At 45.2% G+C, this 17,766-nt stretch overlaps 2 protein-coding genes across 4 annotated transcripts in view; one reads left to right on the plus strand and one right to left on the minus strand.

The window, feature by feature from the left end:
* Positions 1-10,835, plus strand: part of LOC137437495 (carbohydrate sulfotransferase 7-like) — a 35,673-nt gene extending 24,838 nt beyond the window's left edge. The window contains exons 6-7 of one of the 2 annotated variants that reach the window (XM_068131864.2): positions 7,451-7,894; positions 9,473-10,819. In XM_068131864.2, coding sequence (XP_067987965.2) covers positions 7,451-7,894; positions 9,473-9,664 — 636 coding nt within the window. In that variant the 3' untranslated portion in view covers positions 9,665-10,819. Of the gene's footprint in view, positions 1-7,450; positions 7,895-9,472 lie in introns of both variants that reach the window. The other variant, XM_068131873.2, reaches the window with a different exon arrangement.
* FAXDC2 (fatty acid hydroxylase domain containing 2) overlaps positions 1-17,766 on the minus strand; it is an 881,086-nt gene that overhangs the window by 487,167 nt on the left and 376,153 nt on the right. The window lies entirely within an intron of this gene.

Genomic DNA, 17,766 nt, shown 5'->3' on the forward strand with positions numbered 1-17,766 from the left:
TCAGCTCTGCTCTGATGCTGCCTGTTTCTGGTTCCATGCAGATTCCATGAAGCAATGTTTGGCACTAACAAATGTTTTAGTGATACCAGCAATGATAACAACAATTAAGCTGGAACCCTACGTAGATTTTACGAGGCTAGCTATATCTAACATGGTGCCAGCTAGCTCAGCTCTGCTCTGATGCTGCCTGTTTCTGGTTCCATGCAGATTCCATGAAGCAATGTTTGGCACGAACAAATGTTTTAGTGATACCAGCAATGATAACAACAATTAAGATGAAACCCTACGTAGATTTTACGAGGCTAGCTATATCTAACATGGTGCCAGATAGCTCAGCTCTGCTCTGATGCTGCCTGTTTCTGGTTCCATGCAGATTCCATGAAGCAATGTTTGGCACAAACAAATGTTTTAGTGATACCAGCAATGATAACAACAATTAAGCTGGAACCCTACGTAGATTTTACGAGGCTAGCTATATCTAACATGGTGCTAGCTAGCTCAGCTGTGATGCTGCTTGTTTCTGATTCCATGCAGATTCCATTAAGCAATGTTTGGCACGAACAAATGTTTTAGTGATACCAGCAATGATAACAACAATTAAGCTGGAACCCTACGTAGATTTTACGAGGCTAGCTATATCTAACATGGTGCCAGCTAGCTCAGCTCTGCTCTGATGCTGCCTGTTTCTGGTTCCATGCAGATTCCATGAAGCAATGTTTGGCACGAACAAATGTTTTAGTGATACCAGCAATGGTAACAACAATTAAGCAAGAACCCGACGTCGATTTTACGAGGCTAGCTATATCTAACATGGTGCCAGCTAGCTCAGCTGTGAGGCTGCTTGTTTCTCGTTCCATGCAGATTCCATGAAGCAATGTTTGGCACTAACAAATGTTTTAGTTATACCAACAATGATAACAACAATTAAGCTGGAACCCGACGTAGATTTTAAGAGGCTAGCTATATCTAACATGGTGCTAGCTAGCTCAGCTGTGATGCTGCTTGTTTCTGATTCCATGCAGATTCCATGAAGCAATGTTTGGCACTAACAAATGTTTTAGTGATACCAGCAATGATAACAACAATTAAGCAAGAACCCGACGTCGATTTTAAGAGGCTAGCTATATCTAACATGGTGCTAGCTAGTTCAGCTGTGATGCTGCTTGTTTCTGATTCCATGCAGATTCCATTAAGCAATGTTTGGCACTAACAAATGTTTTAGTTATACCAGCAATGGTAACAACAATTAAGCAAGAAACCGACGTAGATTTTAAGAGGCTACTCAGGCTAGCTATATCTAACATGGTGCTAGCTAGCTCAGCTGTGATGCTGCTTGTTTCTGATTCCATGCAGATTCCATGAAGCAATGTTTGGCACGAACAAATGTTTTAGTTATACCAGCAATGATAACAACAATTAAGCAAGAAACCTACGTAGATTTTAAGAGGCAAGCTATATCTAACATGGTGCCAGCTAGTTCAGCTGTGATGCTGCTTGTTTCTGATTCCATGCAGATTCCATTAAGCAATGTTTGGCACTAACAAATGTTTTAGTTATACCAGCAATGATAACAACAATTAAGCAAGAAACCTACGTAGATTTTAAGAGGCTACTCAGGCTAGCTATATCTAACATGGTGCTAGCTAGCTCAGCTGTGATGCTGCTTGTTTCTGATTCCATGCAGATTCCATTAAGCAATGTTTGGCACTAACAAATGTTTTAGTTATACCAGCAATGATAACAACAATTAAGCAAGAAACCTACGTAGATTTTAAGAGGCTACTCAGGCTAGCTATATCTAACATGGTGCTAGCTAGCTCAGCTGTGATGCTGCTTGTTTCTGATTCCATGCAGATTCCATGAAGCAATGTTTGGCACGAACAAATGTTTTAGTTATACCAGCAATGATAACAACAATTAAGCAAGAAACCTACGTAGATTTTAAGAGGCAAGCTATATCTAACATGGTGCCAGCTAGTTCAGCTGTGATGCTGCTTGTTTCTGATTCCATGCAGATTCCATTAAGCAATGTTTGGCACTAACAAATGTTTTAGTGATACCAGCAATGATAACAACAATTAAGCAAGAAACCTACGTAGATTTTAAGAGGCTAGCTATATCTAACATGGTGCTAGCTAGTTCAGCTGTGATGCTGCTTGTTTCTGATTCCATGCAGATTCCATTAAGCAATGTTTGGCACTAACAAATGTTTTAGTTATACCAGCAATGATAACAACAATTAAGCAAGAAACCTACGTAGATTTTAAGAGGCTACTCAGGCTAGCTATATCTAACATGGTGCCAGCTAGCTCAGCTCTGCTCTGATGCTGCCTGTTTCTGGTTCCATGCAGATTCCATGAAGCAATGTTTGGCACGAACAAATGTTTTAGTTATACCAGCAATGATAACAACAATTAAGCAAGAAACCTACGTAGATTTTAAGAGGCAAGCTATATCTAACATGGTGCCAGCTAGTTCAGCTGTGATGCTGCTTGTTTCTGATTCCATGCAGATTCCATGAAGCAATGTTTGGCACTAACAAATGTTTTAGTTATACCAGCAATGATAACAACAATTAAGCTGGAACCCTATGTAGATTTTAAGAGGCTAGCTATATCTAACATGGTGCCAGCTAGCTCAGCTGTGATGCTGCTTGTTTCTGATTCCATGCAGATTCCATGAAGCAATGTTTGGCACTAACAAATGTTTTAGTGATACCAGCAATGATAACAACAATTAAGCTGGAACCCTACGTAGATTTTAAGAGGCTGCTCTATCTAACATGGTGCTAGCTAGCTCAGCTGTGATGCTGCTTGTTTCTGATTCCATGCAGATTCCATGAAGCAATGTTTGGCACTAACAAATGTTTTAGTGATACCAGCAATGATAACAATTAAGCAAGAAACCTACGTAGATGTAAAGAGGCCAGCTATATCTAACATGGTGCTAGCTAGCTCAGCTGTGATGCTGCTTGTTTCTGGTTCCATGCAGATTCCATGAAGCAATGTTTGGCACTAACAAATGTTTTAGTTATACCAGCAATGATAACAACAATTAAGGTGGAACCCTACGTAGATGTAAAGAGGCCAGCTATAGCTAACATGATGCGAGCTAGCTCAGCTGTGATGCTGCTTGTTTCTGATTCCATGCAGATTCCATGAAGCAATGTTTGGCACTAACAAATGTTTTAGTGATACCAGCAATGATAACAACAATTAAGCTGGAACCCAACGTAGATTTTAAGAGGCTAGCTATAGCTAACATGATGCGAGCTAGCTCAGCTGTGATGCTGCTTGTTTCTGGTTCCATGCAGATTCCATGAAGCAATGTTTGGCACTAACAAATGTTTTAGTTATACCAGCAATGATAACAACAATTAAGCAAGAAACCTACGTAGATTTTACGAGGCTAGCTATATCTAACATGGTGCCAGCTAGCTCAGCTGTGATGCTGCTTGTTTCTGGTTCCATGCAGATTCCATGAAGCAATGTTTGGCACTAACAAATGTTTTAGTTATACCAGCAATGATAACAACAATTAAGCAAGAAACCTACGTAGATTTTAAGAGGCTAGTTATATCTAACATGGTGCTAGCTAGCTCAGCTGTGATGCTGCTTGTTTCTGATTCCATGCAGATTCCATTAAGCAATGTTTGGCACTAACAAATGTTTTAGTGATACCAGCAATGATAACAACAATTAAGCAAGAACCCGACGTCGATTTTAAGAGGCTAGCTATATCTAACATGGTGCTCGCTAGCTCTGCTCTGATGCTGCCTGTTTCTGGTTCCATGCAGATTCCATGAAGCAATGTTTGGCACTAACAAATGTTTTAGTTATACCAGCAATGATAACAACAATTAAGCAAGAACCCGACGTCGATTTTAAGAGGCTAGCTATATCTAACATGGTGCTCGCTAGCTCTGCTCTGATGCTGCCTGTTTCTGGTTCCATGCAGATTCCATGAAGCAATGTTTGGCACTAACAAATGTTTTAGTGATACCAGCAATGATAACAACAATTAAGCAAGAAACCTACGTAGATTTTACGAGGCTAGCTATATCTAACATGGTGCTCGCTAGCTCAGCTGTGATGCTGCTTGTTTCTGATTCCATGCAGATTCCATGAAGCAATGTTTGGCACTAACAAATGTTTTAGTTATACCAGCAATGGTAACAACAATTAAGCAAGAACCCGACGTCGATTTTAAGAGGCTAGCTATATCTAACATGGTGCTCGCTAGCTCAGCTGTGATGCTGCTTGTTTCTGATTCCATGCAGATTCCATTAAGCAATGTTTGGCACTAACAAATGTTTTAGTGATACCAGCAATGATATCAACAATTAAGCAAGAAACCTACGTAGATTTTAAGAGGCTAGCTATATCTAACATGGTGCCAGCTAGTTCAGCTGTGATGCTGCTTGTTTCTGATTCCATGCAGATTCCATTAAGCAATGTTTGGCACTAACAAATGTTTTAGTGATACCAGCAATGATATCAACAATTAAGCAAGAAACCTACGTAGATTTTAAGAGGCTAGCTATATCTAACATGGTGCTCGCTAGCTCAGCTGTGATGCTGCTTGTTTCTGATTCCATGCAGATTCCATGAAGCAATGTTTGGCACTAACAAATGTTTTAGTTATACCAGCAATGATAACAACAATGAAGCAAGAAACCTACGTAGATTTTAAGAGGCTAGTTATATCTAACATGGTGCTAGCTAGCTCAGCTGTGATGCTGCTTGTTTCTGATTCCATGCAGATTCCATGAAGCAATGTTTGGCACTAACAAATGTTTTAGTTATACCAGCAATGATAACAACAATTAAGCTGGAACCCTACGTAGATTTTAAGAGGCTAGTTATATCTAACATGGTGCTCGCTAGCTCAGCTGTGATGCTGCTTGTTTCTGATTCCATGCAGATTCCATGAAGCAATGTTTGGCACTAACAAATGTTTTAGTTATACCAGCAATGATATCAACCATTAAGCAAGAAACCTACGTAGATTTTAAGAGGCTAGCTATATCTAACATGGTGCTAGCTAGCTCAGCTCAGCTGTGATGCTGCTTGTTTCTGATTCCATGCAGATTCCATGAAGCAATGTTTGGCACTAACAAATGTTTTAGTGATACCAGCAATGATATCAACAATTAAGCAAGAAACCTACGTAGATTTTAAGAGGCTAGCTATATCTAACATGGTGCCAGCTAGTTCAGCTGTGATGCTGCTTGTTTCTGATTCCATGCAGAAACTGACATCCACATGTGTGTGTGTGTGTGTGTGTAGCTGAGTTAACTTCTTACCTTGTTGGTTTGGAGGTTGAATATCCAGCAACATCAGTTGGCATCGACGAAGATGCAGAACTATTAACGGAGGTATTGAATACATTTACGAAAATAGGAAATGGCAGTAATGGCAGGACTAATTTGCATAATAGCATGCCAGAGATACATGTGTCCACTTCAGGAATAGTTTTATTAAGATCTTTGACCCTCAAAACATGGGTCTAGACACCTTATTTGTTCAGTTATCTGCAATATTGGTTGAGATATAGTAAAACTAGATTTTTCGATAATGGCGGCACTAATTTGCATAAAACTAATACGTGGGACATTTTGACAACTTTTTAACATAGCTCATCATTTTCGACACAATTTTTCCAATCTAGAAACGCTGATTAGAAGTATATTTCCGGGGGGTGCATGATACCCCCCTCTTCCTACGAGACTAGAGAGGATGGAAGGTTTCTCTGAGATGATCAGGGTTCATTTGTTGGGAGGAATACAAGATAATAATGCTTTGTTTCCATTCAATGGGAATACAGATGTGTATATTTTGCTCCATAGATGAGTGTAGCTAAAATGATGAAGCCCTAGCTCATAACAACGTATGGTATCACTATATTATGACCTGATGTTTATACCAAGTCAGGATGACTGATTAATGTGAAGGAGGTAGTGTGATTATATAGTCTGGTATAGAATAGTAGTGGCCATTGTACAACAAGGCCCACAGGTCACTTGCAACACATCTACCTACCACTTTCACTCATTTACTCGCTCATTTCACTTCATTCATCGAGTACATTTTCATTCATTCATTCATTTTTTTTATTCATTCATTTTTTCCGGACAGTTATTGTGATTTTCGTTTTTGCATTGTGGTTTTTCACTTCCACTCATTTTACAGCTGCCTACCTTGTAATTGTTTGGTCTTGAGTTTGAGGGCCAGACCTGTGACCCTCTGATGAGCATCGGTTGTCCACCACTGGTGTAGCTTAATGGGGTGTGTTGTGATTGCTTTTAGTTTACATTTTGGTTTGTTTGTTTACATTATACTAGCTTTGTTGTGAGGAAATATGTCGTTTCTGGCCTTGTCTGTCTTAACATATTTGGTTGTCTTTCGCTTGGCGAACTTTTGAAAAGCATAATGCTAATGGAAGAGCAGACAACCTGTAACATGAAGCCAAACTGGCGTCTGGCCTTTATTAACATGTTTTTCACAACATTTGAAACATTCTTCAAGTTAGTCTAATATTTGGACTGGAGTATTTCGTGAAATCTGCCATATTACTTACCGCATGTTCTCAGGATAAGGGTGAAGTTATGGGGCTAAAACTTGTGTTGTTTAGCTATTTATTGGCCATCTTAATCTTTAGGTTTGTGGTTTCCGCCTTCGCGAGTGGTAGTGTTGCGCTCCTTCCATTATTGGCCAAATCAAACTTTAATTCAAATATACATGTGCAACTGTCATTTGGTCTGTTCAGTGCAGACCATTGGTACAATCCTCATATTACTTAACCTAAAGTTTCTTTTTTCTGAGAAATCAGAATCAGAAGATCAGAAGTTCCTTCATACGTTTTCTCTTTTAAAATAAAATATTTTCCAATTTAATTTTTTGTTTTATATAGTAACTAGAAAAGCCTATCCATAGCTTCGCTAACATACCAATTAGTCGTCATGTCTCTTGCTGCTAGAAGGGGTATGGGATGATAGGGAGGGAGGGGTAGGGGGTAGGGCAGGGGGAAAATGGGATGGAAGGGAGGGAGAGAGATATACTGCATATACATCTTTTGGGGGTTGGGGGGTGGGGGAGGGGGCTGACAGGTCCCTCCATTTTGGGGGAAAGGGGAGAAGGGCAGGAGGACAAATTTACCCATGCAAAGAGTGTTTCAACCTCAGTGTTTCTCAGTTAAAGAAGGAAATTGTAAAACCCTCTGCGACCACCACTAGGTGGTGCTACTTGGTACACATTTACATAAAGAATTTATGCCCCCCCACCCCCCACTCCTCCCATCGGCTCCTCACACCTCCGCGAGAGGCCGTTGCCACATAGCCGATGTTAGACCCCACACAAAGTTGCATTTAACCAATGTGGCTCAACATTAGAATGTGTTACACTTTTCTAAACTCATTAATCTGATTGTCTTCCCCATGCATACTTCACAGGTCATACATCTTGTTCGAGATCCTCGAGCTGTTGCAAGTTCGCGACTAAAATCCAAGGAAGGGCTGATCAGAGAGAGCCTGCAGGTCCTCCGTTACAGCAACTTGCAACCTCGGGAAGACGAACCAGAAGTTCCTGGAGGATTTATACAGGCACCGCAACTGCTACGTCACCGCAGCCGTGGCTCGACCAGACTGAACGCTCTGGCGGCTCTCGGACTTATTTGCGAAGGTCAGCGTAGATCACTCGAGCTGGCTCTGCAACAACCTGAGTGGCTCCGTGGTCGTTACATGCTGGTGAGATATGAAGATGTGGTGCACAGGCCAAAGCAGGCACTTTCTGCCATGTACAATTTCCTAGGCCTCACTCCAACTCCAGATCTCCTCAACTTCGCCTTTGCCATGGTGCGCGGACAGCACTATGGAGACGAAGGAGATCCTTTCCAGGTAAGTCTGAAAGCTACTTTGTCTTTCGACCAACATAACATAAAAGCATAACAAAAAGTTAAAAGGCATTTGTGTTCCCGGTGTATTGTAACTATCAATTTTGTATACTAGCAACGGTACCTGCCCTAAGGATGTGGCTTCAATTGGGAGGCCCAAATGAAAAGGCAAAATATCGGAAATTGAAGGCTTTTTTTTATTTTAAACGATTTATATAAACATCCGTTAAATCATATCACACGCAAATCATCAAAATCTAAACAGTATTTGTAGAATTTAAATAAAAGCCACATCACTTCATATTGGTAAATATTATTCCATCGTGTTTGGAAAAACTGGAAAATTAGAAAAATTGGAAAATTGGGAAAACAATATAGCCTATTTACTCCAGAGAGTCCCAGGATTACCCACCCAAAATTTCGTTGTGATCGGTTCAGCCGTTTTTGCGGTACCTGGGAACAGACAGACAGACGGACGGACGGACAGACAGACAGACAGACAGACAGACAGACATTTGGTGAATTATAGTAAGATACACAGCAATGTTACTGTTCAAAATACCTGCAAAAGATTGTTGCTTTTACTATTTTCTGGCAATACTCCAAATATACTTATTAGATTTGACCAACACATTAGATCTTACACTTCTTTTACATTTCAAAACTAGAGAGTTCATAGAACACCTTACATAGCGCAGTCTTCGAGCAGCAAATTTGATTGGTTGTGATGATGTAAAACGCCATCGTATTTCGTCCAAGTACTGCTAAACGGGAGGTTTATTTAAGTGGCAAAAAGACAATTTGTGTTCTCCATTGTTCAAGTATATAATTAAATTGAAATAAAATAAAGATTTTGATGGTTGTAGAAAAAGATAAATTGGAGGTTTACCGCCATTGACGCAGCCAGCGTCCATTACATCATCCGAAATAACGCGTCACATTAGTTCTTCATGCTTGTTGTTTGTGTCCTTTATGACGTCCTTAAAAACAGTAAGTTTCCTGTTTGGAATGATTTCCCATTTTGTTTGACAGCCATGCAAGCAGACATAGCAAAAAAAAATTTTTTTTTAAAAATCTCACTCCTCTTTGCGCATGTTCGATCGGGCCGGATTCAGAGCCAATGTCCTGCTAAACTACAGATTCATTTTCTGATTCGTGTTCAAAATATAAACTTCGATTGAAATGAAGTTGTTCGTCAATCATAAACGGATGCTTGTGCACGCACACACACACACACACACACACACACACACACACACACACACACACACACACACACACACACACACATACACACACACAGATACATACACACACACACACATACACATACACACACATACACACACACACATACACACACACACACACACACACACACACACACACACACACACACACACACACACGTGAACCAAATGCTTAACCCTGGTTTTCACCTGGCGTGCGTGGGGTAAAAAAAAAAAACTAGCCTGGGAGAAATGAGGAAAGCAAGTGCATATTTAACTGTATGGAACAATTTGCACACTTGAGCACCATCCTTTGCTATTGTGGTAAAAGTAAATTGACTTTATTTTTACAGGTGGGTTCCCTGGATGCACGTGCTGCTCTCTATGCCTGGCAAAAAAAGCTGTCACAAGACGATGTCGCCGAAGTGCAGGCCTACTGCGGTAAAGTCATGGACCTGCTAGGATACAGACGTGCGGATGATGCGGCACGCTTGCCCGATGCACCTCACAACCTACTTTTTGCCAGAGACTATTTTTATGCGTAGGACCATGATGTAACATTGTTTGTAGCTCGTGCAACGATACAATGCATGATGCTGCTGGGGATACTTAATATGAACTTTGAGTTTCTGATGATTGCAAAGAATTGAGAATTGTTTTTGCAATCCTAGGGCAAAGAACCACGATGTATATTAAAGTATTGTTGTGGATATGAGGATTGTGTTTTTTTTATTGTGTTTTTTTTATTATTGCTTTATTCTGGACCCTCCTGCCTCCAGTCTGTGTATAAAGGTCAAAGGGCGTTCCCGTAGTTAATTCCATAAAACATACACGAAGGACACCATATATCCCTGCTCAGTAGTTATATCCTTATTATGTGTATTAGTGTAAGGCTGTGTCTTCCATTAATTGACACTCCATTGCACTGCATTAAATTAAGTAGATCCCTCCGACATGGCATCTTCAAAGTGCCAGGTTTGCCAGGTTTGCTGCAATTGCCAACTGCGTTTGGGCGGTTTTCGTCGTTCGCCATTGTTGCCCTTTGGCTGGGGCTAGCTCGAATTGCCCCAAAACCACCATTGGCCACGAGGTAAGGTCGGGGAAGAAGGGCGTGTCTCCACCTCGTCATAGAGGGGAGGAGTGAACCAGCCCTTGCCGACCAACCCAGAACGAGGGGTTGGCTTTAGAGGGCGGAGAAAGAACGTTTGGGGGAGGTTCGCAAAAGGGTCAAGGGTGGGGCTTATATAACCCGAGGAAGACGCCCCCAGAGAGAGTCGAGGAGGGAGGAGATCAGAACACAGACAAGCCTGAAGAGAGTCCTGGAGTTTGTGAGAGAGGGAGAGAGAACCTGTCACGCCAGACCCCCCACCAGCAGCGTTGGCTCCACCAAGCAGCTCCGACCCGTTACAGCGCGCACACGACAGGATCGGTGGCATCGGCGGCCGTCGAGGTCCAGCCCGACGTCCCGTGCGGGATCAAGCTCCAGCCAGCTCCGTGCCTTCCTCCCCCTCCAGCCACCCACCTCCTGTCATTCCTGCCTGCAATTTCCTCATTCGTGTACGTGAGTTTGTTCTGTTTGTCTTGTCCCTGGGTTAATTAAGACTGTAGGTAAGCTAGCATTGCACTGTGTCTCCTTGATTCCTTCTGTCTTTATTTTATTATCTTTCCTTCTTCCTTGGTTTCTTTTGGTTGTAAATAGTAATAAATTGTATTCGTATTGCAAAACCTTTTTGTCTTCTTCTTCTCCTTCACATCCGTGTCGCTTTTGTCTTTTCCATATTGAATATCTGTGGCGCGATTTTGGCCAACGTTCAGGATTCGGGTTAGTCGGGGTAACTGTTAGGGCCGCGGTGCCATCCGCTCGGCAAATTAACATCTTATCCGCGGTCCGTAACAATTGGTGCCAGGAGCGAGAACGGACCTGAAGCGCTTCGTGCGCTCAAATTACGAGTGGGCCGAAATTTGTTTTGTAAAATCTTAAATTGAACATCGTGCCATGGATAGTCAAGGCGATTGGATGCAGGTGGGTGAGCTAGAAGAGGGGTTAGGGGTAACCCAGGACGAGAGGGAGGAAATGGAGGAGAGCAATGAGGAGGTGGTTGAGGAGGTATCAGGTGCACAAAATGGCGCTCTCGCGCACGTGGTATCAGACGCACAAAGTGGCAGCTCGCACGAGCGCGCGGTAGCCGCGCCCGCTGCGCAAATAGGGGGAATTGATGTGCGGGACCTCATGGCGCAGATTAATGCAGCCATACTAATGGCGAATATGGGGCTAGAAGCCAAAATGGGAGAAATGGGGGGCCAAATGGGAGAAATGGGGGGCCAAATGGGAGCAATGAGGGACAAAGCAAGGGGTACCAGTGAACGTTTAGACAATAAATTTGAGGGGTTAGACAACGGGATAAAAGAGGTGAAAAATGGGTTAACGGGGGTGGAAAATAGAATGGCTGCCCAGGAGAATCAGATAGAGGGGGTGAAAATGGGTTAGAGAGGTTAGAAAACAAGATGGAAAACAAATTGCGGGAAATAGGGGAGCAATCGGCCCGGGAAATTAAACAAATGGGAGAGCAGATAGAGGAGGTGAAAATCGAGGTAGAAACCAAATTAGATGCCCAAAGGGATGAATTAGGACAGATGAGGGCGGCATCCACAAAAGAGATGGAGGAGATGAAGGAGGAAATACGACGAGGTGTAAGCGAGGAGGTCTCGGGGGTACGCGAGGAGATAAAGCGAGGTGAGAAGCGTATGGAGAAAGAGGTGAGGAATAATACGGCTAGGTTACAGGGGGGAATAGAGGGTCTGACGCAGGAGGTGGAACAGCTGACGGTGGGACAGACGGAGTTAGTGGAGCAGGTACAAAGGAACACTGCGGTACTAGGAGGGTTAAAAGCGACTCAGAAAGAACTAAAAGACGACTTGATAGCGACGAAGAGGGAATGTCAGATGGTACGTGAGGGACTGACAACGAGGTTGGACGAGGTGACAGAAGTAATGGAGACGAAGGACCGGGAGGTGAGGACGCACATAGAAACGGTCAAGGTGGCGTTAGAGGAAGAGATAGAGGGGGCGCACCGGGAAATGAAGGAGGTAAAGGAAAAATTAGAGGAGGTGGAAGAAGGGGTGATTGAAATTAAGAAGAGATGGAGGGAAACTAAGAGGGAGATAAAGGAGGAGGTGATGGAATATGTACAAGGTCGGTGCTCAAATCGTGATGTTGTGCTCACTAACCAAATAAAGAGTTTGCAGGTGGCGAAGGAGGTGCGGAGGTGCGGAGACGAGGTGCCAAGGTGAGTGGCGATATACGCGGAAATGTATATGGTGTGAGGTAAGCTTCAGTCGGCTTGGGGGTTGATTTGGACCCGGGTGTTCGTGAGAGGCCGCTGGTGAAGTGTGTGACAGGTACGGTGTGTGAAAGAGGAGGTGTGTGAGAATGTCCGACTATGGGGTGTGTGAGGAAAAAGTGCGCGCCAAGGAGTGAGTGTGCTGTCGAGAGTGAGTTGGTCGTAGCGCGTGTGCGAGGGGGCACATGGAAGCGCGGACTGGGGAGTGTTACAGAGGATGTAACGAAAGAGTGCACATCTGTGGTGAGTGTTACAGAGGGTGTAACGGGAGAGTGTGCGCAAGAGGATGCACGAGAAAGGTGTGTAACGGACGGGTGCATGAGGAAAGAGTGCGCTGTCAAAAGTAAGGGTGAGTGCGCGACCGAGTGTGGAAGTGAGAGTAGTGAGAGTGACACGGAGCGTGAGTTGGTTGTGGCAGGTGAGAGAGGATGTACACCTGGAATGGAAGGATGCGCACCTGGAATGGTAGAGCGCGTATGGGAATGCACACTGGAATTGGTAGTGAAGCACGTGATTGGCTGTGCAAGTGAGAGCACACCTGTGGTTGTCACAGAGGAGGTGACCGAGAAGGGGGCGCGAAGAGGTGTGTTGGTGAGGTGTGCGAACGACGAGTGTGTGCAAAGGTGTGCGGTGGTCAGGTGTGTGACAAAGTCTGTAAGCGGATTGAGTGTACCTGTGTGTGCCAGGGAAGGTGCAATGACAAAGAGCATGGAGACGGCTGGATGTGTGAGCAAGGAACGGGCTGCGGGGTGTAAGCATGCGAATGGAGCATCGACGCTAACCGGGTTAGCGGTTAGAGCGACGTATAGCCGAATCGGGCCTTCGGTGCGAACCGGGCAGCTTTGCGTGCCGCGGGGATCCGCGGTGGTTTCGAAAGAACCGCCGTGCGAGATCCACGCCGGGCCGCGCTTTGAACGGCCGCGTCCGTGCTCCACTAAGCGGAGCGGGCGGCCCTGTAGGAAGGGTCGTCACAACAACCCTTTGTGGTTGAGGCGTTCCGGCAGGTCGAAATCGGGCCATTGGACGGCTCCGTGCCGAGATGGTGCGTGGGATCTCGGCCCGGGTAAGCCCCCGTCCTTGCACCGAATGCCGGACGCATCCAGCCGCCGGCACCAAGCAACCCGCATTCATTGCTCGGCTTTGCGAAGCCGAGCTTTGGAGATGAATTGGCGCACCGAGAGGCACTAGTGAGTAGACGTGTGACGAGGATAGTGTTTTGAACCCGAAATTAGAAAAACAAAATTTGATGATTGGCAAAGGATTGGCAGAGTGATGATTGGCAGATGATTGTTAGTGATTGGCAAATTTTTGATTGGCTGGAATTTGGTGTGCAAAATTGTTAGTGAGAGATACCCGATGTGGTGGGATGGCAACTTTGCCATCTCTCACAGCGGGGGCAAAGGAGCAATAGGTTTATGGGGTTTGGCAGTGAAAACTAGCCCGGGAGGGTTTGGATAATGTGTAGGGACTTAGAGATTGACAATAGGTAACGTTAAGGTTAGGTAGTGACAATGATACCTGGAGTGGGGATGCAGGTAGATTAGTGTGGATGATAATGACGTGGTATGTGCTTAGTTTAAAGGGAAGACGGGGAGCACTAAGTTAGCAGGGCAACAGGTAGTTCAGATGATGCCGTGTGAGTGTTGGAGGTGTATTCAAGTGTATTGAGCAGGGTATGAGTAAATGATTGTGAGTTGTAGTGTGATTGCACAGGTGTGCAACTGAACAGGTGGATGGAGCAGTGTTTGAGTGAGTGATAGTGATGTGAGTGGTGCTGACCAAATGGTCCAGGAAGGAAGGAGGGTGCAGGTGGCACCAGGTGATTGCACAGGTGTGCAACTGTAGGTGTATGGAATAAATGGTCTGGAGTATATGGAGTATTGGAATGGATGGTCGTGGAGTGAGTATGGTGGAAACTGTGGAGTGGAGTGGATGGTGCAAAGGTGTGAATGGGGGAAGGATGGACCCCCATCACGAATACCCGGGGAGGGTAGTGTAAGTGTTAGGTAGAGGGTACAGGTAAATTGTGGTTGGATATTGGCATCTGTGGTGCGTGGTGGAAGAATGGTATTTGGATGGGTGCATTAGTGATGTGGAAATGGCTGGGCGTGTAGCCTGTTAGTGTGTGTAGTTGGTTTGGGCACTCCGCCACTGTCAGGATGTCGGCCAGGTGAGGCCGCAGGTGGGCTCTGGGAGCCGGTAGAGTTGTTGTGGATGGGGCCCGAGGATCCGGAGGACGGACCCGGGTAGCCCAGTGCCAGAGGGCACCGAGGGGTGACAGAGCCAGGAGGGGCCTTCCCCAGTTAGATAGGTTAGGGTGAGGAGCTAGGTAAGCTCGGGTGGCAACTACAGTGGTGGAGGTGTGCAGGTGGGTAGACCTGCTGGGAGAGCTGCACGACCCAGTCTGGAAATTGTGCAAGGGCACCGGGAGATGAATCGGGGGAGTGAGACCCCAAATTGATGAAGCACCACAGTTTGGTCAATGGGAATTGGTTTTTAGAACCCATAGTGTAAGTTGGCCAATGGATTGGCAGGGAAAGACCCCGGGTAGTGTAAAGTGTGTTAATGTCATTTAGAGGATAGTTAGGATGGAAATCTCCTCGCACCATCTACATCCACTCACCTGAGGTAATGATGGTACTCCACACCATGCCAGGTTGTTTTTATTATTTTTATTGATGCAAATGTTTGGAATGTGAGACGCATCATGACGTGGGTGTGACATTGTGCTTGTTGTTCCATCTCTCCCTCCTTATGAGGATTGATGATGAATTGGGTGATGGCAAATTTTGGTTAGAGGGATTGTGGGAACGAATTTGGTGTAGGGGAAATATGGGGAAGACGTGACAGTAGTGACGAATTTGTAAATGTGTAGATTGTTGTACATATGGGGTAAGGGCAAGGGTAGAGTAGGTGACAGGGCGGGTGACGTATGGTAGGGACGATCTTTTCTCCGCTCCGTCTCCATACGCACCTCGCCTTGCATTGCCTGTATTGATGTGTACCCTTGAGACCTTACCCCTCGCCCATCTGTCTTTTCCCCCCTTGTCTCCCACATGAGGACTGTGCGCCACTGGGCGCCGAGGGGAGCGTGCGTGAGTCCGCCATTGTGCGCCCGAACCTCTCGCAACCACAGCTGTCTGCATCGATGCACCACCTTATGGACCACATGTCTGTGGCTGAGCACCACTTGTGGACCCCGTGGGTTGGGGCATGGCCCCTCTGCTAGAACCGGCCATGAAGGCCCAAGATCTTGCTGGCGGACCTTGGCCACAGGGCACCGATGCCCCACAGGTGAACCATACATAGTCGGCCCCCTGTGGGCCATAAATAAAAGAAATGGACACGTTTTGTGCAAATTTTATGTCCAAATAGGCCGCCAGCAAAGAAGATGACAACACCTGGAAGAGAGCATTAACCAGCAGAGGGAGCCGAAGAGCAAGAGACCACCAGCAGGGTTTGTTGGTTTTATTTTTTATTGAACTGTGGTGACTGTGCACTGATTGGTGCTGGAGGGTGTATTGGTGCATTGTGGGTGCTTTCATGGTGCATCGATGCAGGGCAGACTGTCTCCCCCCCCCCCCCCAAAAGAACAATCACAGGTCCTGGGTTAGTATTGTAAATAAAGTAGAGTCATTGTAAATAATGCGCCCCCACCGTAAATGTATAGTTTGAAGACAATTCCGCAATTCGGTTAGCTGTGGCCGTGAGTCTGTTAGGTAGGGTGCAATGGAGCAGCGGGACATATTTATTTATGTTTTAAAACTGTCACACTCAGGGTCAGGTTAAATGTAGAGGGAACTACACCTACTTGCCACACTAAAAGTTAAGGTAAGAGGCTTGGGATGTGCCTAAGAGGAGGAGGGTGCAGTGTTGTGGATATGAGGATTGTGTTTTTTTATTGTGTTTTTTTTATTATTGCTTTATTCTGGACCCTCCTGCCTCCAGTCTGTGTATAAAGGTCAAAGGGCGTTCCCGTAGTTAATTCCATAAAACATACACGAAGGACACCATATATCCCTGCTCAGTAGTTATATCCTTATTATGTGTATTAGTGTAAGGCTGTGTCTTCCATTAATTGACACTCCATTGCACTGCATTAAATAAAGTAGATCCCTCCGACATGGCATCTTCAAAGTGCCAAGTTTGCCAGGTTTGCTGCAATTGCCAACTGCATTTGGGCGGTTTTCGTCGTTCACCATTGCTGCCCTTTGGCTGGGGCTAGCTCGAATCGCCCCAAAACCACCATTGGCCACGAGGTAAGGTCGGGGAAGAAGGGCGTGTCCCCACCTCGTCATAGAGGGGAGGAGTGAACCAGCCCTTGCCGACCAACCCAGAACGAGGGGTTGGCTTAAGAGGGCGGAGAAAGAACGTTTGGGGGAGGTTCGCAAAACGGTCAAGGGTGGGGCTTATATAACCCGAGGAAGACGCCCCCAGAGAGAGTCGAGGAGGGAGGAGATCAGAACACAGACAAGCCTGAAGAGAGTCCTGGAGTTTGTGAGAGAGGGAGAGACAACCCGTCACGCCAGACCCCCCACCAGCAGCGTTGGCTCTACCAAGCAGCTCCGACCCGTTACAGCACGCACACGACAGGATCGGTGGCATCGGCGGCCGTCGAGGTCCAGCCCGACGTCCCGTGCGGGATCAAGCTCCAGCCAGCTCCGTGCCTTCCTCCCCCTCCAGCCACCCACCTCCTGTCATTCCTGCCTGCAATTTCCTCATTCGTGTACGTGAGTTTGTTCTGTTTGTCTTGTCCCTGGGTTAATTAAGACTGTAGGTAAGCTAGCATTGCACTGTGTCTCCTTGATTCCTTCTGTCTTTATTTTATTATCTTTCCTTCTTCCTTGGTTTCTTTTGGTTGTAAATAGTAATAAATTATATTCGTATTGCAAAACCTTTTTGTCTTCTTCTTCTCCTTCACATCCGTGTCGCTTTTGTCTTTTCCATATTGAATATCTGTGGCGCGATTTTGGCCAACGTTCAGGAATCGGGTTAGTCGGGGTAACTTTTAAGGCCGCGGCGCCATCCGCTCGGCAAATTAACATCTTATCCACGGTCCGTAACAGTATGTTACCTCTGTTAGGTGTCATAATAGTCCGGCAGCTAAGCTAAATATAGCATAACAACTGTGCATTTTGTGAGGAAAGCACCAAATTTGGCACACTAGTAGACTATCATATTGTTACGGATCGCGGATTTGATGTTATTTACCGAGCGGTGGTATTGCCACGACCTAACAATTCCCCCGATTCTTCCCCAACTCACCCGATTCCACCCGACGTTGACCTGGTCGCGCTATGCTAAAT

The sequence above is a fragment of the Myxine glutinosa genome, chromosome 1 (assembly GCF_964187855.1).
Source record: "Myxine glutinosa chromosome 1, kmMyxGlut1.1, whole genome shotgun sequence".
NCBI lineage: Eukaryota > Metazoa > Chordata > Myxini > Myxiniformes > Myxinidae > Myxine > Myxine glutinosa.